Source organism: Cervus canadensis, chromosome 20 (assembly GCF_019320065.1).
Source record: "Cervus canadensis isolate Bull #8, Minnesota chromosome 20, ASM1932006v1, whole genome shotgun sequence".
NCBI classification, from domain to species: domain Eukaryota; kingdom Metazoa; phylum Chordata; class Mammalia; order Artiodactyla; family Cervidae; genus Cervus; species Cervus canadensis.
The window spans coordinates 37,739,744-37,764,445 of NC_057405.1; the positions used below are offsets into that span (position 1 = coordinate 37,739,744).

The 24,702-nt window shown below is 38.3% G+C and overlaps 1 protein-coding gene across 3 annotated transcripts in view; it reads right to left on the bottom strand.

Annotated features, from left to right (window-relative positions):
• Nucleotides 1-4,203: 4,203 nt before the first annotated feature.
• The window catches only part of TRMT11 (tRNA methyltransferase 11 homolog), a 57,876-nt gene continuing 37,377 nt past the window's right edge, over nt 4,204-24,702 (bottom strand). For all 3 annotated transcript variants that reach the window (XM_043439345.1, XM_043439347.1, XM_043439346.1), the window contains 2 exons: nt 24,460-24,580; nt 4,204-4,487 (listed from right to left, as the gene is read on the bottom strand). In XM_043439345.1, coding sequence (XP_043295280.1) covers nt 4,356-4,487; nt 24,460-24,580 — 253 coding nt within the window. In that variant the 3' untranslated portion in view covers nt 4,204-4,355. The remainder of the gene's footprint in view (nt 4,488-24,459; nt 24,581-24,702) is intronic.

Below are 24,702 nucleotides of genomic sequence, written 5' to 3' on the forward strand. Positions count from 1 at the left end.
AGTAGTTTGCTGTTTTTTAGAAGGGGGAGCAGGCAGGAGGAGACACTACATCTCTCTCTTTCAAGGGTGCTCATATATCTACCAAAAGAGTCTAGAATGTAGGGAGTCATTGCCTCCTTAGTAAGATATATAGAAACGCAAGACATCTATGAAGAATTGTCTCCCAACAGGTAAAAACTGTAGAAAAATGCAAAAAAAAAATAATAATAAATAGTTTTGCTGTTAGTGCTGGAAGCACTCAGACTTGTGAGATACTCTAGTCCATGATTTATAAACAAACCAATATCAAAGTAGACTTCACTTACTCTATGGATACAATCCTTCTAAGAGAAAAAGATTCTTACAAGTGTTTAAAGAGGTTTTACAGATTTTTAAAGGTTCACCAATACCAGCTCTGACCATCCTGATTCACTTCACAAATGCACAACATATTAGATACAATACTTAGGCAGACCATCGAAGCCCAACCCAAGTACCATTCCACTTCCAATTTTAATTTTCTCCTCAGCCATTTCTAAAATTTGACTAACTTCACACATAAGCCCAGCTAATCTCCACTGCTGGATGTTAGACAAAATAGAGTTCTTCTGATAAGCCCTCAGGAGAGAGATGGGAAGGCTTGATTAAAGGAGAGATTTTAAAGTCATAGAGGTCAAAGCAGATTCCTTTTTGGGTGATTCAGTTTGGCATCACTGTGATATAATTATCTTAGAAAGAACATTCAAATGCTACAACAAAAATATACTAAGAACATCCTAATATTCCAAGAAATAGGGCTAGCAGTTACATAAAGTGAAGTGGGCTTAACATTCATCTCTTAAGCCTATTTTGTTCTGTGACCCAGGCTTCTTAGGAAACTGCCATGAGAATTTAGCCTCCATCCCCCTAAAAGCCTGTCTACAATAGCTTATGTAGGAAGGGATAGGAGCCAAATTCCAGGTTGGGCTTGGTTATGCCTAAATGTCAACTTGCTTATCCCACATAGTGAAACATATGAACATCCTGAGGCAGACCTCTATTGAGGGAAGAGGGTCAGGTTCCCTAGTGAGCTTTGCTAGGAATGTGCTGTCTCTATGATTCTATGGCTAGATAGAATCACAGATATGTTTATCATTCCATTACAATTCTTTACACTCTAGACCTTATGTTCTCAAACCACTCTGTTTTACAGACGCTCTCAATGTTTTAGTAAAGTACAAACATCATCAGTCTAGTATTATTGTGTCCATGTGTATGTTCTGGATTAAGGCACTTTTTTTGTTTGTTTGGATTATAAACCACATTACTTGATAAATATCTGAGAAAAATGGGATTGAGCGAGTTGGAAATAAAAGTAGGTTTTGCTTATTCTATGAATACAATTCTTCTAAGAAAAAAATATCCTTACACGTGTTTAGTTTTCTAAATAACTTCATAATGGAGAAAAACCATGCTCTTGTAAGAGGTTGTCAAAGTCCTTATTCTGGTATAATTTACTCCCTTTGGTCAAACAGAAAATTCAACAATAAGATCATCAAGGTTCTTAGCCACAATTACCTCCCATTTCTATCCCTATGCTCCATATTAATTAATTAATTTATGCCCTGCTTTATCTACAATGGATTTCCCCCCCATTAGAACTATTAACATCACCTTAGTTCCATGGTGCTTTTACAAGGGAGATTAGAATGGGGTAGAAAGATCATCTTCCCCAAAACATGTCACCTTCACTCTTTAAAACATAAACATTATACCTTATTACATATCTCCTGGGATTAGCAATACCTGATAATACTTCCAGCATGGGTTATTTCTTTTTATCCAAAATGACTAAGGCCTCTGATTCAAGAGTTAGATTTGCTTATACTGGTATCTAAATAACCACCTTAACATCTAATTTCCCGATGTTAAAAAAAGTCATCCCTGATTATAAGAGTATAATAAAACATATTACCTAAACAGTTGTTTCTGTCCCAAACTTTTAAAGCACCTCTTTCATTCGATAACATAAACACATTCACTATAATCCGTCCGTTTTAACTCATACTCTACCTTTCCCTACCAAACTTGAAATAAATTTCTTTAGTTGTAATCATCATTCTCCTTAAATGTGTAAGCAATATCAAATTTTAAGTGAATTTTCACCATAAGGAAATAGTTGTAACACTGACTTACCTTCCAGAGTTTAAACAGCTTGAAAATGTGTTATTGCTCAATCTCTGTATTTAAAGAATTAGTCATAAGGAAGTTAGCAGTGAACAGGCCTAAACCTGGGTTACCCTGGGCAGGAGGCGGCTAGAAATTTATAGGAGATTTGAAACTTTTTTTTTTAATCTGCTGGCCACTTTGTCTAAATACCCCAAAGACCACCCACTCCACTATTCCCTCCCAGCTATCACAGAAAAAAAGAAAAAAAAATCCACCAGAATGGATGGGAAGGAGGTTACTTATGATGAAACACCACCAAGGTAACCATCTGGCTTTTATAGATGTTTTAATATATGCCAGAAGCAAAATTATAGAGTCTGTTATATTATGAACATTAACTAGGCCAGTCCACAGACCACCTAAGGTTCACTCACAGATTATACTGTAAATTCATACTACAGGACTACCTAAAACCTAACATGCAGGCATTATGCTAGGTGATATTCTTGCTAGTAAAGTGCATGAGGAATATACATGAAACTCAAGCAATCCTGGAAATGATCTTCTCCAACTTATACAGGAAGTAGTAAGATCCTGATGCCAGAAAATAAAGTTGTTCTTTCTAGAATAAGAGGGCTTGTGACCTCTAAAATCGAAATCGGTTGAGAGTGATCAGCTTTCTTTTTCACTTTTGGGTACCAACCTTACAATCTCACAACAATGAATAATTAAAGAGTAGAAGACCTCCACCAGAGGCAATAAGAAATAATTTGAAGTTTTTTTAAATGTAGAGTCATTTTTTTTTTTAGAACAAAGTGATTAAAATTAACATTGCAACTTTTCCAGATCTAATTTGGACCTAATTTGGACTAATTTTTGTGAAAACCAAAAAAACGGGGCAAGGCTAAAATTTCATATTCCAAATTTAGTCAGCTACAAACTTTCAAACTCACTCCCCATACAACCTCAAAAAAATTTAAATAAGATGGTTTACAACAGAAATACTGAAAATAAATCATCCTTGAATACTTTTAGATTTTCCCCAGTGTACCACAAATCACATCCAGAAACCCAAACAAAGTAATCACTGAACTGTTTGAGATCTGCTGAAATTCAGAGCTGCAGAACAAGAAAAAGAGGGAGAATGTAGCAGACGGCCTGCTCCCTTTCTGCTTGGGCAGCACCGGTCTTCTGGAGGTCTTACGCTATGCACATTCAAATTGTGAGTCCATAAAAGCCAGCAGTAACACTAAAATAATAATAACAGCATAAATAAAAATAGGCTCTGGTTAGAGAGAAAGGATTCATTTACTGCCGCCCTGCTGAGGTACTTTGGCCACCGAAAGCAGGAAAGCTATTAGCATCCTGAATTAATGGGTATAGTGGTTTCCAAACAAGATATTTTCATGATGGACACAATGTGGACTCAGCAAAGTTTCTCCTTCAAGAAAAATATAGCTTCTATTTCAAAGGGCTCTGATTAGACTTAATACCATTAGGGAACCATCAAGGATTTGTGTTGTTGTTACTGCTTTAACTATCAGTTACTTTCTAAACCAAAAATTGTGGGTAGTTAACTTGACCGACAGTCAAGGTTTAGGAATGCAGGAGCAAATCCAAGGTACAGACGAACTTCAGATGGGAACAGGGCTCAAGGAGTTTGGAATCTTTTTAGGTTGTCAGGTCCTAGCCTTCCTCATTATCACCATGATCACTGTTACTACTTATTTGTCTGGGATTTATAAACAAAAATTCATTTCCATCATCACACCCCCCTCTCTATACTACATGATTTTAGAAATCCTCAGTAAGCTTTATTAGTGACAGTGACAATGTAAAACAATTACAATCAAAAACAAAATAAACAAGTCTACCTAATGAATAAATTCTCAACCACTATTAATTGCCTATAACATATCCAGCAGATTATCTGTTTAAAAAGTCAACATGATTAGTTCCCTTTATATATTAATTACCAAAAATATAACTGTTTTCAATTTCCATAATACTTGAAAGTACAAATATAAATTAAAGTTCAAAAGACCACATACAACAAAATAGTCTATAAAACAAAGCTAAAGTTAAAAGAATTGTACTGACTTTGTACCATTTTATTATATAAAGCTATTTAAAACAGTACATTTTCTGTATTATACATGAAATTTCATATCCAGATGTCTTTTCTATCAAATCCTTATTCTTTCTCCGTTGTCAAAAATCTTAAATTTTCATTCCTGGCCAGATTTTTCTTCCTTGGCAATTCTTTTTGTTACCCCACTGAAATATTTCTCACGGAAGGAATTATGACCTTGGTACAGCAGAAAGTGATCACTCAGCAGATGTGAATACTGGTCCCGGTTCTGGTTGGTTAGAAGATACAAAAAATAAAGATGTTTGAGTTACTTCTTTTGTTAGCCTGCAAGCAAAGCAGTTAAACAAAATCTCACTTTCGGGTACCCAGTTGTTTTCCTTTATTACATCTGAATTGGAAATATACCACCATTTTATATCTGGGTCATGCGTGTGTATCCAAAGTACTTTCACCTACTTCACCTCACCCAATCCACACAACGGTCCTCTGCACAAAGAGGACAAATACTCTTACTGGGGAAGAGGGAAAGCAGGGAGAACCATCTCCTGCAACTCTAGTCTGGACGGCCACCAGCGTCTTCCAATTCCTCGCTCAGCACAAACTGAAGCCGTCTTTAGTTTTTGGTTTTTTTTTTCATTTATTTTTATTAGTTGGAGGCTAATTACTTTACAATATTGTAGTGGGTTTTGTCATACACTGACATGAATCAGCCATGGTTTTACATGTATTCCCCATCCTGATCCCCCCTCGCACCTCCCTCTCTACCCGCTCCCTCTGGGTCTTCCCAGTGCACCAGGCCCAAGCACTTGTCTCATGCATCCAACCTGGGCTGGTGATCTGTTTCACCCTAGATAATATATATGTTTCGATGCTGTTCGTCTTTGACTGTAAGAATTAAAGAGCGAAGAAGCTTCTATTCCAACCAATTACTTCATCTGCATGATGTCATACAGGTCAGTAAAACTGTCTGGGGATATGTCCACATTCGGTTAATGACATCAACTACTCCTGGCAACTTTAACCTCAGTAGATGAAGATACAGGCTAAACATGTGGTCTTCATACTCTGAGACTTCAAAGACAGGTGAGGACTAGTGCTCAGAGAGATCTTTAGGAAACTAGAAATACGAAACTGGGATAGACTGTCATGCTTCAGTTTAGAAAACCAAGGGATAAGACTGACAGAAAACATTGAAACATCAGCTTTTGGTCAATTCCACTAGTCACCTCAAAATGGGAAAAAAAACTGAATTAGAAATAAAACCTCATATCCCATGCCCTTTTGCAAGTTCATATTCAACTGCACAAGGATTAATGTGATTTGGAGAACAGACATGGAGACACAATTAGAAAATATGAAGCCTAATTTATTACCCTGGTTTCAGTATCAAAACAATATCTACAAATATATCTAGAATATAACAATCCTCAAAATATTCTTGTATTTTTCCTCATTCCTGTATGAGATGAATATCTTCATTCTTTCCCTCATCTCTAATATTAATAATAGCCCAGGTTTAGCCAAAATAAAGTTATTTTGGCTGATTTGTTTATTCAAAACTATTTTGCCCCAGAATGTTTTAAAAATCACACACAAAAAAACAAATTATTAAACATGCTGAGATTTCCTGATTCATTTTATTTAAAAAAAAAAAAAAAGTGGCTACTTAAATTCTATGGCACTAGGAATACTATACTTCCAAATTCTTGCAAGCACATGAAAACATGATGGTGGTTACTAACTTCAGGCTATATAAATGTCAAAAGTTTAAAAATAAATTTTACCTATCTACAGGTAAAAAATTAAAGAATACCAAATGAAAGATAGTATTTATGTAGTATTTATTATGGGCCAAAAAGACAACCCACTCCAGTATTCTTGCCTGGGAAATCCCATGGACAGAGGAGCCTGGTGGGCTGCAGACCAAGGAGTCGCAGAGTCAGACACACATACACACACACACCACCCTAAATGCTTCATAGAAGTGGAAATGTTTGTTGCTTAGTCACGTCCAACTCTTTGCAACCCCATGGACTGTAGCCTGCCAGGCTCCTCTGTCCACTGGATTCTCCAGGCAAGAATACTGGAGTAGGTTGCCATGCCCTCCTCCAGGGGATCTTCTCAACTCAGGGATGGAACCTGGGTGCCTTGCATTGCAGGTAGATTCTTTACCATTTGAGCCACCACGGAAGCTCAAATGCTTCATAAGCACTATCTAATATAAACTCATCAGCTCTAAGAGATAAGTACATTACTATCATATCTAGAGATGAATTACTTAAGAGTACAGGCCCAAGATAATACAGCTAGTAAGTGACACAGGATTTGAACACAGGTCTATCAGACCCAGGGACTACACTCTTTAAATGTAACATAATAAGGCTTTTTTTTTTTTGGTCCCCTAAAGAGCTAACTTTTTCCTCAACTCGAGAAGCAGGAGTATCTCCGAGAACAAAGCATGTGATGAACAAAGGCGTCCCAGAAAGGAAGAGAACTGGATCAGAAATGCTATTAACTTAGTTCTAATACCTAAAAGAATTACTTCAATGACACAAAATTTTCCTACTAGGAGATGTAAGGAGCCACAGATGCCCTAACCCCGGGAGGACAGTTGACTTGAAGGGAGGACTCCAGGTGCACATCTCAGAACTGGACAGGGGAGAGCACAGTACAGAACAATGGTCCAGCACTGGGCCTCTGCGCATGCCAACTCTGATCAAACGTCTGCCTGAGGAGTCACAGGAAAGGACGGGACATGCCTTCATCTAGTCCTCCAGGTGTTCTGCATTCTGTCCACACATCAAATAGGATCATTAGGAAACTTGTCTACTTGCTGAACCACATGTGCTTAATCCTGGTAGAAACACCTTTACTTGGTTACAAATAGAGCTATGTCCACAAGTGACATCTCTCCTGCTATTACTTCTCACAACTCTTTGCGTCCTTCTCCACCCAGTCATCAAAATCAGAAACCTGGGTCAAACTGCTCTCTCTTTCTTTCTCACGTTAAGTCAGTCCTACAACCTCAGGTTCTGCATCCTAAATATTTCGCATCCACTCCTCCTCTTTATAACTCCAGTACTACAGTTTAAGCCTTCCTCATCCCTCCTTGCTTTTTTCCTGAAAAGCCAGTTGCCCTGGCTTTGTGGTCCCTCTCTAGTCTATTTTCCACAGTGGGATTAAATACAACTTACTAAAATGCAAATCTACTACACCAGCATTCTGGTTGAATCCAAAGAAGTCCCAACTCTCCCCAATGCTGAGGCTTTTCCTTTAACGTTTGGGAGTGACATTCAATTTCACATCAGTTTGCTGAATGTCCTCTCACTTTCCCCTTCTGCACAAGAGGGATCAGAACACTGTCAGGCAGTGAGATCCTTCAGGTCTGCCTTCTGTCCATTATTCTCCCTGTGACTCTTCTAAGCCATGCAAGATCACCTCTACACCAAAATGCGCTGCAGACTAGTTCAGCAAATGTTCTAGGGCTGCAGGGTATACAGGTCAGAAATGTGTGATCCGAGTGTGCAAGCTTAAAAGGCAGAGGTGTGGTAAGACAGCTGAAGACCAGGATGGGCCAGGAACTAACTGAGGCTCAGCTGCTCATGCGTCTAACCTACCTAAACTGCCAACTATGCAGCTCACAAGGGGAAGCAGGAGAGAAAGTCAGAGCACAATGGAAGATAGGTGTCCTCAGAAGACAAACTGAGAGCTTAACAAGATAGCTTGCCTTTGATTTCAAGGATATACACAGGGCAAACTGATGATAATAAAGAAAAGACTATAAAAATCAGAGGCAGACACTAGGAATACACAGCAGAAGCCTGGAAAACTCCAAGTGGTGATTACAACCTATACCAATGAATGATGACCAAGAAAACATGTACTAGCTATGGCATTCTTTATCTTACTAGTTTAGACCTCAAGATTTACTCAAAATACAGTAAAAGCAAACTAAGCCTCTTAACAGATCGTACGCTCAGTGATATAGCGACCCGGTAACAGAGGAATACATGGTGTTAGAAAAGTGGGGAAAGACTACTATTAGAAATGCAACCTCTTCAGGGGGGGTGGGGGGGCGCACAGCAGTGAAGTGAGTCACTCAGTCGTGTCCAATTCTTTGCGACCCCATGGAATAGTCCATGGAATTCTCCAGGCCAGAATACTGGAGTGGGTAGCCGTTCCCTTCTCCAGGGGATCTTCCCAACCCAGGGATCGAACCCAGGTCTTCCACATTGCAGGCGGATTATTTACCAGCTGAGCCACCAGGGAAGCCTTGGGTGGAGAGGGGTCCTATTCATCTCCCAGGGAGTAGAGAAGAATTTATGTGAGTCCTATACTGGAACACCTCCTTCTACAAGGACTGATTGCCCCCTGATTGCAAATTCAGACATTCATAACAAAAACTCCTGGAGAACCCAAAAGCTCCAAATCCCTTGTTCAGTCAGGGACCTGGCAAGCGCTGTTCTATTACTAGCAGCTTAAGTCTGCTTCAGGGAAAGCCAGATACTCCAGGACTTTTGACTACCATTTTCATCTAAGTGGAAAAGACATGGTTCACAAAATGTTTCACATAAAAGATTCAGTACGTTTATGGTCCACATATATATGTAAATATCACACCTATGAATAGTACACTCTGGTCCTTATGAAAAATACCATTTGCAGCATTCAGAACTTATGTTACCTTGATGCTGAATAAAATAGCAAAGTCTATGTTTTTCTTCTCATTTCTCTCTCTCTTTCAACCTATCTTTAGTTCAGTTAACCAGGGATCACACTTGAGATGATGATATTCAACTCCACATATTTTTCATCACCTTTTGATAACTCTTCTCTATTCACATTCCCTGCCCATCTCAACCAAGAATATCTGCAGATTTTTTTTTTCAACTCAGTATCTCAAAGGCCAAGAGTTTACTTAAAAGGGAGAAGAGTATCCTCAAGCAACACAACCCTTGAAGTCCTTCACTAACTCCAGCTTGCCCCAGTGTTTGATTTCTGGTTTCTCTGACACTTCCAAATCTGTCTATCACTATCAGTCATGATATCATCCACGTATCATAAAACCTGAGTTCTGCCATTTTTAGTAAGCAAGATATACTTCATGGAAAATAAACATACACAAAGAATCAGGAAATGCCAAGAAAAAAAACTATGGCAATGAAAGATTACAGACCACCTTTCCCAAATATCATGACTACTGGTTAAATTTTGGCACATGTAAGATTGTTGATTATACTATCTACTGTTTATCATTTTTATAACCAGAAATCAAGAATTTCTGTAGGAAAATTCTGGCTACATAATGGGAATACACAGCTTTCAGATCTATCACTTAACTTTGTAAGACAAACAGCAATTATGACAAGAAACATACAAATTCTGATTTAAGAAAGCAACTGATATACATTTATAGCTATGTGTTAGACAGAAGTGAATTATTTAATTTCCTGCATCTTTTCACAGCAGATTATTACCTAAATTTCCCACATACGGAGACTTCAAGAGTTTAAATAATCTGCACAAGTCACACAGCTAGCATGTAATGCCAGAATTGTAGACTAGATCAGGCTTTAAAACTCATACTTTTTCTGTCACACAGTTTTTTTTCAGTAGACATTACATCAAAACAAAGGTTAAAGAGTTAACTTCCTGCATGGTAGATTAGTGGGTTGTTCAAAATGGAGTGTGACATTTAGAGGCCGGTTTTCACCAAACAGCAACATCATGGTAGCACATGTTTCGGCTCTAAACTTCTAGACAGAACCCCTTTAACCACTGTCCCACCCAGCCAACTTCTGGTCCTATCACTACTACTAATTCTACATAAACTCCTCGAGGAATTTTAACACAATTGTCAATGGGAAAAAAAAATCAAAGGAAGCTTTACAATTGGCCGTGTACTTTTATGTGTACAGTGCCCCCTGCTGGCTGGAGCAGATAAATTCTTCTTTATAGTATTTCCTGATGTGGGTAAAGAGCATCTGAAGCCCAGCTGACCACGATGCATTGGACAGTCAGGAGCACTCCACTTCCCTCACTGTCTGAGTCCTGATTGCTGTAAACATATAGAGGCACAGAGCAGCAACAGGACAGTCGTTTTCCTTCAGAGAGCACTGGCATTTATTCACATCATTTCATTTTTAGAAGAATGATGTGGAAATATACCAATACGTATTTACCTTAGTGATTCTAAAGTGTCTTATCACTGTCATTTATGTCCAATCTAGAATTGAAAATTATTCTCTAGAAAAATAAATAAAAAGTACACAAACCAGGCCTTATTCAAGTTAACCTTTATTTTTACAACTAACTCTACATCAGCCCTGGGTGTTCATTGGAAGGACTGATGCTGAAGCTGAAACTCCAGTACTTTGGCCACCTCATGTGAAGAGCTGACTCATTGGAAAAAGCCCTGATGCTGGGAGGGATTGGGGGCAGGAGGAGAAGGGGACGACAGAGGATGAGATGGCTGGATGGCATCACCAACTCGATGGGCATGGGTTTAAGTAAACTCCGGGAGTTGGTGATGGACAGGGAGGCCTGGCATGCTGCGATTCATGGGGTCTCAGAGTCGGACACAACTGAGCGACTGAACTGAACTACATTAAAAGTTGCTTAGTTGTTCAGTTGTGTCCAACTCCTTTGCAACCCCATGGACTTCAGCCTGCCAGGCTCCTCTGTCCACAAGATTTCTCAGGCAAGAATACTGGAGTGGGTTGCCATTTCCTCCTCCAGGGGATCTTCCCTACCCAGGGACTGAACCTGCGTCTTCTGCATTGGCAGGCAGATTCTTTACCACTGAGCCATCTGGGAAAAAAGTAGAGCATCAAAAAGAACAAGAGACTTTAAAAGGGAAGTACTTTGGCTACTTATAATTTAATAAATGTTAATTTTTTAAAGGGGAACAAATTCTCAAGAAAAAAAAAACAAACTATGTTTTATAGTAACATCTGAAGCTGCCACTTTAAGTGGAACTAATGACACTCTGGATTAATCTGGGAGAATAGATATATGCAAGAGTGTCCTCAAACTGAACGTCATAAAACTGCTCACTTTAAAGAAAATAAAGCTGAGAACTGCACTTACGTAAAACTATCCTTCTAACCACTGTCTTCTCCCGGAGATCTGCCATTCTCTGTCATTTCCACCTTAATTAGAAGGAAGGTGTTCTGATTTCCACAGTATAGAGATCCACCTGTTCTTTGTTTCCTTCTCATAAGAATAAGGCCTAGGTATCATAGGATTAAACTAATTCTAAATCACTGACTTTTCAGGAGTGACATCAGGGTAATGACAAAATTCAGTGTATTTTCAAACAGAAAATAGCTCTAACTAGCTGTTCTTACTCTTCCTTCAAATGAATGATTTAAATACTGTTGAATTTTATTGCTTTTATTCTAGAGGGGCCCCAAACAATCACCGAACGGTTACTATTTATTTCATAAATATTTACTGAGTAGTGAGCAGAACAGTCAAACTCCATTAATTCACAGAGTTACAGACATTAAACAATATACACCCTAACATATACTTACAAACTGTGATGAAATACTGGGAAGAAAAGGGTACCATAAAAATATAAGGAGATACCTAGTTAGATGGGAGAGAAGAAAATGAACAAGAAAGGCTTCCCAAAGGAAGTGACATTTACCTGAGACCCAAAAGGTGAATCAAATTTACTCATAAAAAGAGACAGGAAGAAAGCATTCTAGGAGCACAGTGAGGGAGGAAACACAGTGTGAAAAGATTCAGACTAGAAGGAGCTAAGCACATCCTGGGACTGAGCGCAGGCCAGTGTGGCTCAGGCTTGAAGAACGAAAGGAAAGGTGGCTGAAAAGCAAAGGGGAGAGAAGGATTCTGAACTTTAGTCTAAATTTCCGAGCAAGTTACTGATGAACTTTAAGCAGGGGAGTTTCATTATCTGCTTCCATTCTGAAAGATACTCTGGCTACTGTACACGCTATGTGATGGGAGGAGAAGCTTCAGAAGCAGGAAAGCCAGCAGGAAGACTGCCGCAGTAGCCCGGGGGAGCAGTACTGCAACCTGGCCTTTGGGACGGAGGGGCAAGGATAACAATACCTGCACCTACTCAGTCACCCCAAGCCAGATCTCTAAGTTAGCCTTCAACTTGTCTCCCTCCCCCAATTATTCAGTCAGTCTTCAGGTCCCGCCACATCTACCTACCCAGAAACTCTCAATATCCCTGTCTCTCCCACAATCTCTATGTTCTATCTTTCTTAGCTGACAGCCTCATTGTCTTCACAAGATCATGCCAGAAGCCTCCAGGCTGGTGTCACAGACATCTTTCCACAACAAAAACTTGCCTGCATATTGAAGTCTGGGTGACCTTCCTAAAGAAGAACTTCTGTTAGTCTCCTAACTCACATCCCTCAGGATTCACCATCACCAATAGGATAAACTTGAAACTCTTCGGTAGGTAACGACCTTCAACACTTGGCAGGCCCCTGGTTTTCCACTTTATCTCCAACCACCTCTCCCCAAATACTTAGTATCTCAGTCATGCTTCAATGTCGAGAATCTCCTGAATGCACCCGCTCATGTCTCTGTACCTTTGCTGAGAATGTGGGCCTCCTGACTCTAGCACCATCTCCTCGGGTGGGCGCCCGCCGGTATTCACATAGCAACGTGCACAGATCACTACAGAACCAAAGCTTCTCTCACATCAAGTTCTCTAAGGATAAGGACTATGCTTCATTAGTCTGTTGTATCTCAGCATATGACAGAAGTGGTTCTATAAACACAAGCTGAGTGAAGAAAGCCATGGCTTTCCCCTCAGGGAGCACACAATCAAGTCAGAAAAGAAAACACAACAAAAATACCTGAATGTAAAGATCAGTAAAAGACAGTTTTCTTTCTCATTTCGCACAGTACTTTTTCCATTCGCTCTCAACAAAAACTTATATCCATCTTTACAGAGAAAAAAGAGGAGTCAGCAGGTTTGAACTTCCTCAACTTCCTTGCCTGCAGCCCACCCTCTACTACAAATTGGATCCCCTTGCTTAATTCTACAGTCTCATCTCTCACACCACTCCCTACCCACATTCTAACTGAAGCCAAAATTCTCTCACAGCAACCCCTTACTGCCAAAAGTGACTTTTAAAGAATCCCCCAATAATATATCTAAGGATAATCATCAATTTATAATTAATTTACTGTTTAAAAACAAGAGCTTTCCCCTAGAAAGGTATCACTTTGGGGATGAAGTTGAAAACCATTTATAAGAAAACCAAATGCCTTTTATTTTAATTATAGGTCAGGTTTAAGTTGTCCTTTTACTTACTTAACTGAGAATTCCTGATAATGAGATAACGATTTTTTCTACCTCACTAGTATTAACCTAAAGTCATTTATATTCTCAAAGTGGCAGCAGTTTATATAACATAGCAGTTTCACTGCAAACACTTGAATACAAATGGCTTATGAAACTTATTCTGTGATAAGTGGAAACCAATGATGCTGTCATGGTAATAAAAGCCAAACTGGTGATGCTCACCTAATTTTGTCAAGACCAACTTCTGGATTCAGGCAACAGATTAAAGGTATAATAATACATTCTTTAATAAGGTGAGAGGAAGAAGGCAAAGAGATGGAAGAGGAAAAGAGTCAGTAGATTTTCCTTCTTATAATTAGCAGAGAGTGAAATGAAAAGTAAATGATAGTGCTGGATATAATGGAACTCAGTTCAGCTTCAGGGTAATTACCCATGTCCGGCTTTTGTTTAAAAATCCTTGCTCCCCTTATCAAAGCTTCCCACTGTTCTACATCTGGTACTGGACAGTAGCTATAGAAACCACTTGTGCTAAAGTTACACAACTATAAACAGCACTAGGCCATTTCCAAACCAAGGACAAGCAGGTCAAAAGTCTGGCATCCAATACTATTAAGGGAAACTTTTAGCATTACTCTTAATGGGAACAAGGTAAGGGTTGGAAATCTTCCTCCCTAAATTAGGTATTCACATACAATCTATACTTGTAAAAAAAATTACTCTGTAAGGCATTAAGTTACCTAAAATCTAGTAAAATATTTTAATATATTAAAAAATCTTTATAGCTAGTGTTCTGAAAATGAGTGACATTCAGTGACTGAACTTTGACATCTGGCACTCAACACATAATGTCTAACTGTAAAAAACAAACAAACAAAAAAACCAAAAAAACCCATCATGGATATCTGTGCTATCATGATATATTCCACATGCTCACCACTAAAATCTATAACTTCATAAAATTCAAAACTTAACCCTAAACATTAAAATACAGGCCAACGCACAGGATAAAAATGTAATGACAACTTATTAGTTACTCTATCTAATAGTTAATTACAGTTAAGAAGAATCTTACTTACCCTAAGCAGCAAAGGATGAGTCATAGACCAAAGCATGCACAGACAAGCACATACAAACTCTCCTGTTTTAATGTGGAGACACTTCGTCTCCTAGGTGACTTTTTAAAATCATCACAACCCATTAAAAGGAAAATTAATAAAAATACACATGCATTTATATATATAAAGATCAAAAACAAAGAATTATTTTGCTTAGCAATGAACTGGCTAGCGATAATATTACAAAGGAAAGCAAGCAAGTGAAAGGAAGTGATTTCCACAAGAGTCAGATTAGTGCTTATACCTGCAGGAGGAGGTGTTTATAATCAAAAAGAGCCACAAAAGTGGGGTGCTCCAATACTCCATAATTTTGACCTTGGTGGTCACTGCAGAAATGTTTACTTTGTAATTATTCATTAAACTGTACCCTTAGGATTTGGGCAAAAAAATACATATTAAATTTCAGGGTTGGGTTCTTGGTGGGTCATACGGTGAGAAGACAGGTTTGTATTTCAATTTGAAAAATACTAAAAAGACAATTCTAAATTAAATAACCATATGATAAACAAAAATACAAAAAATAGAAAATGTGTCATTTGAGAGTTATTAAAAAAAAAAGCTCCAGAGGATTATGCTGACTCTGAACTTCTCATTTCCCTAAATCATTCATGCCTTGGACTCCCAGATCACACTTTATATTTTGCAAATGACCTCTGCCTAAGACTCTGTAAGAGCAATACATTAACGACTGTTTTACTGTCATGGTTTGAAAATATGAACATTAGAGCTGGAACATTAAGACGAATGCTCCCTCTGCCATCAGAGAACTGCTTTTTCCTGCAAATAAGAGAGTTATATCCAAGTAGCATCATAAGTAGAAAGACCCAGGTATCTTAAATGATTCCTTCTTGGAGCTAGTAGGGGACAGAGTTTTTTTTTACCTGGTTTACCAGGAACAGTAGCTTCAAAATATTGTGATAGCATTAATTTAACAAAAAATCCAGTCTGGCGAAGTCATTTAGTTGCAGAAATATGAAAGAAAAAGTCAAATGATGACTCTCTAAAATTTAAATTCATGGGAAAGTACCATTAATAGCAAAAGTAATTCACTTGGTAAGTAGATGGCATGATCCTTAAACTTGAATTAATACAATACGATATATAACATCATCAGGCTTCTATCTGTGGTTATAAGCCTTTTATAAACACCTCAAGTTGAAATATAATTGAAAAATAATGCAAATAGCTTCCTTTTGATTTCTAATGCAAAATAATTTAGAAGATTCTCTCTCCATCTCTGTTCCTCGACCTCTCTCTCACACACACACACATATTTTGATGTTAATGAATACTGTACTAAGACACAGACTGAGCTCATATCCAACTATCACGTTCTTAGTGTCATTTTGTCTTATTTTTGTCACTGATAAACTAGCATCTATTTCCCACTAGGCTTAAGATCGAAATACTTCATACCTAATTTTTAATCTTTCCTCTCTGATTGAAAGGAAAATACCCATTCACTCTGGCAAGGGATAGGCGAAAAACAAAGTATTTCAGAAAGAAAGGTCAACAGGAAGAGACAACCTTTAATTCAAATGGCTGCCAAAGGAAAAACAGCTAACAACGCCGATCCTAGGAGAGGGTAATGCATAATGGAAACAGGCACAGCATGAAGTCAGCAGAACACCAGGGTTTATGATCAGCAACACTGCTATCATTCTCATATGTCAACTACTCAGACGAAGTCAAATTTCTTCCACTTCAAGCCATCCATAAGACATTTTCTCAAACAAGTGACCTCAGTTTCTCTTCTCTCTCTTCCTCATTTGAAACACTGTTGTTGCTAGTGGTATGTTAATGGCTCTTTTCTCCCTCCACAGCTTTAAAATCTTTCAGTCCTTTAGTCAAGTCTTTCAGTTTTGGCCACCTTCCATTATGATTAATGAAGCATTCATAGGCTTCATGTTACGGGACTCTTTCATTTGGTCCAAAATAAAAAATTACATTAACTTTCATCACCTGCCACTATGACCTCCCAATATTCTGTTTTAAGTCATGTGAACTATACTGCCTAGCTACTAAAAAAAAAAATAATGACAAATGACTCATACTATAACTTTAGTCTAAATTAATGTCCTTGATATCTAAAATTAATTTACCCATACTTCGGTACTTCTCAAATCACCAGCAGAGTAACTAGGCAGAAGTCAAGTAAATAAGCCACAAAGAAATAGGGCACATGATGGCCTATTTAGTGCAATGGCAATTTAAGATAATTTTCTTATATTTAACGAAGTACTTTTATAGCATATAAAAGTTGTATGAATGTTTAAAAAAAAATTTCAAGGAGATCTTGAAAATGGCTGCCTTGGGTATACATTCGTCTGTCCAAGTATACTGGTAGAGAACACAGAGGATTATTTTGGGTAATTTTCACTGAAGACAAACTACTGCACTTGTATTCTTCTCCATAACTCTAGAGATCAGCATTTTTCTCCTATGAATTTTATATGAGAAAAATGTTTTATATGAGTAACCACTGTGACCACAACTATATATGGCAGCATTGACTACACATTGTATCAGCAGGAAAAATAAGTTCTAGTACAACAAATCCCATTCTACCATGGCTTCATGAGGCATGAGAAAAGACCATCTTAAAAAGAAACTTGTAACATGCCACTCAAGAATGTCTGCCTTTTAATCTCGGCATATTCTAAAGGATTTTGTTTTGGTAAAGAGGCAACACGATGTTGAAAAAAGGATATAGAATTTCAGGTACAAAGAGGAGTTTTGGTCTCAAACTGGCCACTTCCTAGTTAAGCAGACTGGGCTAGCCCTTGGGCACTTCCTCATCTCTAACCATATGCACAATAATGTCAAATCGATGTGAAACTTCTGCAAAAAATAAAGCCTTATAAAGGGCTATTTGTCATTCATTTAGCTTTCAGATTATATCAACAGGGAATATTGACAAAAAACTGGCTTTTCTTAGCGTGCATTTTCACATTTTAACACAGTCAGCAAAAATTTTCTTCCTTACTACAAATGTTCAGTAAGTCTAAAAACCATAGCCAATAAAGATACAAAATTTTATGAACTATCCACACGCTTTAGATATTTTTTTACATTTATAACTTATGTTTACGTTTTAAAAGGGGGGAGAGGGAGAACACTTTATAACAACGTATCAGCTGGGCCAAAAGTTATACTGAAGTTAATCCTAACAAATGACAAATCAAAAATGAAGAGACAGAGTATACAAAAGTGTAAAAATCTAAAATTAATAGTCTTCCACTGCCAACGTCAACAACACTGAACAAGGTCAAGAATAATTTGTTAGATGTACATGAGAACTGTTTGACAATTTTATGTCATCACTTTCATTATAAAGGACTGGGATCTTGCTGCAATTATATACACTCCTCTCCATACAAACAGAAGGTAGAAATGAAGCAATTAATTAAAAGCCAAACATGACTAATTCAACATGACAAAGTATTTTCAGTTATAATAAACTCCATGCAAATTAAAACTCAGAGTAAATTTGATCTTATAAAGGGAAGGCCGTTTCAAAAACTTACTCGAGCAACAGATTTCCTTACTTTGTAAGTTAATTTGAAAGGACAAAAGTATAAGCATATCTTAGAAGAGAGTGCCTTTATTATTAGATAGCAAAAATATTCTTGGAAGCATCCTTAGATCATCTTCTATTTCCTCTTCTGTGTATTAAATTTGCTTGGGAAAATATAAATCTATCAAAAAAATACCAGACTTTCTTAAACAAATCAAACTCGGAGGAGAGCAAACATTAAATGGTCCACAATGGGTCTTAATTCTGTCATTAAAACAGAAATGACTGGTTAATCATGGGGCTCCAGTAATTATTAAAGCCTTTTCTCTAGACTGTTATCCTTCCAATTCTTTAGAATAGTGCTTCAAGCCTTCATAAACACCATATGGTGCACTTTTTATGGAGGCCACAGAGTAACGACTGCTGATGTCATTCACTGTAGTTTCTAATATCAAGACTTAAAACTGAAAAATCTGTTGGTAATATTAATTTTTCAAATGTATTAAAATAAGCATTAAATAAACAACCTAACTTTATACCTCAACAAACCAGAAAAAGAGCAACAAAGTCCAGAGTAGAAGGAAATATCGGTCAGAGCAGAAATAAATGAAATAGAGACGAAAATGATAATAGAAAAGATAAATGACACTACGAGCTGGTTCCTTGAAAAGACAAACTGGTAAGCCTTCAGCCAGACTCATTAAGTATAAAAAAGGCTCAAATAAGTAAAATCAGAATTGAAAGAAGAGACTTTGACACTACAGGGGAAAAAGGACAAGAGACCACTGTTAACATTTACATGCCAACAAATTATACAATCTAGAAGAAATGGGATAAATTCCTAGAAAGACTGCTAAAGAATTCTAATAAATTCCTAGAAATTCCTTCTAAGACCGAGTCATGAGGACACAAAAAAATCTGAACAGACCAATTACTAACAGAGCCTGAAAAAGTGACAGTGACGTGTTAGTCGCTCAGTCCTGTCTGACTCTGCAACCCCATAAACTGTAGACACCAGGCTCCTCCGTCTATGGAATTCTCCAGGCAAGAATACTGGACTGGGGAGCCATTCCCTGGGCTTCGCTGGTGGCTCAGACAGTAAAGAATCCACCTGCAATGTGGGAGACCTACGTTCGATCACTGGGTTGCGATGTTCCCCTGGAGGAGGGCATGGCAACCCACTCCAATATTCTTGCCTGGAGAATCCCCATGGACAGAGGAGCCTGGCGGGCTATAGTCCATGGGGTTGCAAAGAGTCAGACACAACTGAGCGACTAACCATAGCACAGCATAGCCATCCCCTCTCCAGGGGATCTTCCTTACCCAGGGATCAAACCCCGGTCTTCTGTACTGCAGGGGGATTCTTTACCATCTGAGCCAGCAGGGAAATCAGTAGAGTGCATTAGTAATCAGAAGCTTCTAAACATACAAAAGCAAGGGACCAGAGAGCTTCATTCAGTGATTTCTACCAAGCATTCGAAGAAGAATTAATACCAACTTTTTCAAACTATTCAAAATATAGAAGATGAGGGAACAATTCCAAACTCATTCTATAAGCCCAGCTGTACCCAAAACCAGACAAGGATACCACAACAAAAGAAATTACAGGCTAATATCCTTGATGAATACAGATATACAACTCCTAAACAAACTATTACTGAACCAAACTCAACAATACATTAAAAGAATTATAAACCATGATCAAGTGGGATTGATGCAACAGTTCCAGGGATGCAACAGTTTAATACTCACAGATCAATCAACATGATACATCACATCAACAAAAGGAAGAATAAAAATCATATGATCATCTCAATAGATACAGAAAAAGCACCTGACAAAATTCAACATCCATTTATGATTAAAAAAAAAAAAAAAAACCTGTCAACAAAGCAGGTATATAAGGAATGTACCTCAACATAATAAAGGCCACGTATGATAAGTCTACAGATAACATACTCAAGAGTGAAAAAGCTTAAAGCTTTTCTTCTAAGATCAAGACAAGGATGCCCACTCTTGACAATTTTATTCAATACAGTATTGAAAGTGCTAACCAAAGCAATTCGGCAAGAACAAGAAATGAAAGGCATCCAAAATGGAAAGGAAAAGGTAAAACTGTCACTATTTGCAGATGATGTGATAATATATATATATAGAAAACCCTAAAGACTCCACTAAAAACTGTTAGAAATAATAAACTGTGAAGTTTCAGATGCAGTAAAGCTGCAGAATACAAAAATCAATATACAGAAATAAGTTGTATTTCTATAAACTAACAAATTATCAGAAACAGAAATTAAGAAAACAATCCCATTTATAATTACATCAAAAAGAAGAAAACACCTAGGAATAAATTTAACCAAGGAGGTAAAAGATCTGAAAACTATGACACTGATGAAAGAAACTAAAGACAACACAAATAAATAGAAAGGTATTTCATACTCAGGGACTGTAAAATTTAATATTGTTATAATGTCCATACTACAGGTTCGGTGCAATCCCTACAAAAATTCCAATGGTATTTTTCAAAGAAATGGAACAATTCTAAAATTTGTATGGAATTGCCAAAAAACAAAAACAAAAACCCAAACAGCTGAAAGACACATAGATAATGCATACCTGAAAAGATGCGCAACGTGACTAATCAGGGAAATGCAAACCAAAGCCACAATCAGTTAACACCTCACACCTGTTAGAACAGCCATTCTCCAAAGGAAATAACAAGTGTTGGTGAGGATACAAACGGAAGGGAACCTGTGTGCTTTGTTGGAAGGAAGGTAAATCTGTGCAGCCACAATGGAAAACAGTATGCTGTTGCTGCTGCTAAGTCGCTTCAGTCGTGTCCGACTCTGTGCGACCCCACAGACGGCAGCCCACCAGGCTCCTCCGTCCCTGGGATTCTCCAGGCAAGAATATTGGAGAAGGTTGCCAGTTCCTTCTCCAACGCATGCATGCATGCAAAGTCGCTTCAGTCGTGTCTGACTCTGTGCAACCCCACGGACAGCAGCCCACTAGGCTCCTCTGTCCACTGGATTCTCTAGGCAAGAGTTCTGGAGTGGGTTGCCATTTCCTTCTCCAATGGAAAACAGTATGAAGATCCTGCAAATTAAAAACAGAACCACCATGTGAACCAGCAATTCCACTTCTGGGAATTACTCTTAAGAAAATGAAAACACTAATCTGAAATGCTATACACAACTCCACATTCAAGGCAGTATTATTTACATAGCCAACATATAGAAGTAACCTATCACTGATGGATGAATAGATAAAGATGTAATAAATACATGCAAAGATGGGGTCAATAAAGCACAGAAATGGCACAGACCTAACAGAAACAGAAGATACTAAGAAGAGGTGGCAAGAATTCACAGAACTATACAAAAAAAGATCTTCATGAAACAGATAATCACATTGGTGTGATCACTAACCTAGAGCCAGACATCCTGGAATGTGAAGTCAAATGGGCCTTGGGAAGAATCACTACGAACAAAGCTAGTGGAGGTGATGGAATTCCAGTTGAGCTATTTCAAATCCTAAAAGATGACTGTGAAAGTGCTGCACTCAATATGTCAGCAAATTTGGAAAACTCAGCAGTGACCATACGACTGGAAAAGGTCAGTTTTCATTTCAATCCCAAAGAAAGGCAATGCCAAAGAATGCTCAAACTACCACACAATTGCACTCATCTCACACGCTAGTAAAGTAATGCTTAAAATTCTCCAAGTCAGGCTTCAGCAATATGTGAACTGTGAACTTCCAGATGTTCAAGCTGGATTTAGAAAAGGCAGAGGAACCAGAGATCAAATTTGCCAACATCCGCTGGATCATCAAAAAAGCAAGAGGGTTCCAGAAAAACATCTACTTCTGCATAATTGACTAAGCCAAAGCCTTTGACTGTGTGGACCACAACAAACTCTGGAAAATTCTGAAAGAGATGGGAATACCAGACCACCTGACCTGCCTCTTGAGAAACCTGTATGCAGGTCAGGAAGCAACAGTTAGAACTGGACATGGAACAGACTGCTTCCAAATCGGGAAAGGAGTTAAGTCAAGGCTGTATATTGTCACCCTTATTTAACTTGTATGCAGAGTACATCATGAGAAACACTGGGCTGGATGAAGCACAAACTGGAATCAAGACTGCTGGGAGCAATACCAATAACCTCAGAAATGCAGATGACACCATCCTTATGACAGAAAGCAAAGAAGAACTGAAGAACTTGATGAAAGTGAAAGAGGACAGCGAAAAAGTTGGCTTAAAGCTCAACATTCTGAAAACTAAGATCATGGCATCTGGTGCCATCACTTCATGGCAAATTGATGGGGAAACAGTGGAAACAGTGACAGACTTTATTTCTGGGGGCTCTAAAGTCACTGCAGATGGTGACTGCAGCCGTGAAATAAAAAGACGCTTGTTCCTTGGAAGAAAAGTTATGACCAACCTAGACAGCATATTAAAAAGCAGAGACATTACTTTGCCAACAAAGGTCCGTCTAGTCAAAGCTATGGTTTTTCCAGTGGTCATGTATGGATGTGAGAGTTGGACTATAAGGAAAGTTGAGCGCCGAAGAACTGATGCTTTTGAACTGTGGTGTTGGAGAAGACTCTTGAGAGTCCCTTGGACGTCAAGGAGATCCAACCAGTCCATCCTAAAGGAAATCAATCCTGAATATTCATTGGAAGGACTGATGCTGAAGCTGACACTCCAATCCTTTGGCCACCTGATGCGAAGAGCTGACTCGTTTGAAAAGACCCTGATTCTGGGAAAGATTGAAGGCGGGAGGAGAAGGGGACAACAGAGGATGAGATAGTTGGATGGCATACTGACTCAGTGGACATGAGTTTGAGTAAACTGTGGGAGTTGGTGATGGACAGGGAGGCCTGGCATGCTGCAGTCCATGGGGTCACAAGGAGTTGGACACGATTGAGCAAGTGAACTGAACTGATACACATATATATATGTGTGTATATACACACATCTTAGCTTTCAGAAATGCCCTGCTACTAAAGCCCAATTATTGAGAAAAATGTCATACTGAAGATTCTGAACCTTACTCTGTAATAAAAATGAGTCACTAAAATTCTTGCATAAAGAAGTGACCTAACCAACGCAGTGTTTTAGGAAGATTTATTTAACATATAGGGCTTCACAGGTGGCACTAGTGGTAAAGAAGCTGCCTATCAATGCAGGAGATTTAAGAGACGCAGGTTCAATACCTAGGTTGGGAAGACTCCCCTGGAGGAAGGCATGGCAACCAACTCCAGTATTCTTGCCTGGAGAATCTCATGGACAGAAGAGGCCTGGCAGGCTACAGTCCATAGGTTCACAAAAAGTTGGACACAACTGAAGAGTCTTAGCACGCATGCACATTTAACATATAAGAACTAGAGGTGTGAAAAGTAGGAGGAGAGGTAATTTAGGAGCTTATCAGCATAAACCAGGTATATGGTAACAAGGGCCTGTATTAGCGATAGATAGGAAATAGAAATTAAAAGCAAAAAAACAAGAACTATGTAGAATAACAAACATTAGTCTTTATTATTGTGAAAGAATCCATAAGCTGTGAAGCACATGAAAAGAATGAAATGCAGATTTAAGGACGAGTAAGACAAAATCCTCAGGCAGTAACATTCTATTCTTTTCTGCTTGCCCTCCAGATCCAAAGCACTCATGGGGCTTACCCAAGTTCTAGTGAATATGGAAGGGCTTCCATTGTTAATCAAGGATCTGTACAGACCAAGATGAATTCTGCAGATTTAATTAAGCTCTATGAGGAGGCATTATTCATATCAATTCTGATCTTGGTATGAAATAACAGATGTTTTGTTCTTTCTTTTCAACCTGAAATGAATTGTGTGTGGGAGAGAAAGAACAAAAGAAGGGTAACACATGTTGGACCCCAACAGATGGGTCCTTCTCCCTTAAATAAAGTGACATTTTCTCTTCAGTAGAGTCTGCAGTCAAGCAGGTTCTGCTTTTGAAGAAAAAGGGTAACTAGTACATTGCTAATTACACCTTGGTTGTTTAATTAACAGTGCTCTATTCTACAACTAAGTTAGCCCAAGGATAACAAACATAGCCCAAAAAATAAAGGTCAACCATTCTTTCTATTCTTCAGTTTCTATATTCTATTGTACCCCACCAAATGCCACAAACCTGTTCAACTTTTGCCTCCTCCTGAATTCATTAAAAACTTAAAAAAAAATCTAGGACTAACATTAACCAAACTTCATGAGAGGAAATTAGAAAAATCTATGTCTAATTCTTCCGGAATTTATCTGGAAAAAAAAACAAACTTGGATAATTTACCTCAAATTCCTTCACCTTTTCCATTGTTATCAAGCGCCTTGATGTGTGACTGGAAAGCTTCTGCTCACAGTTGCTGATGAGTTTCAAGCAGGGGTGCCAGGGTACCATCTCCTCGGTGTATCTGAAGAAAGAAGAGCTGACTGTTATGAACCCTCACAGGTGTATCCCGCATAGGACCATCAAGGGGGTTGATCCAGCGTGGAATGGGACCTCCTCCCCCTACAGGCTGCACCATTTCATTTC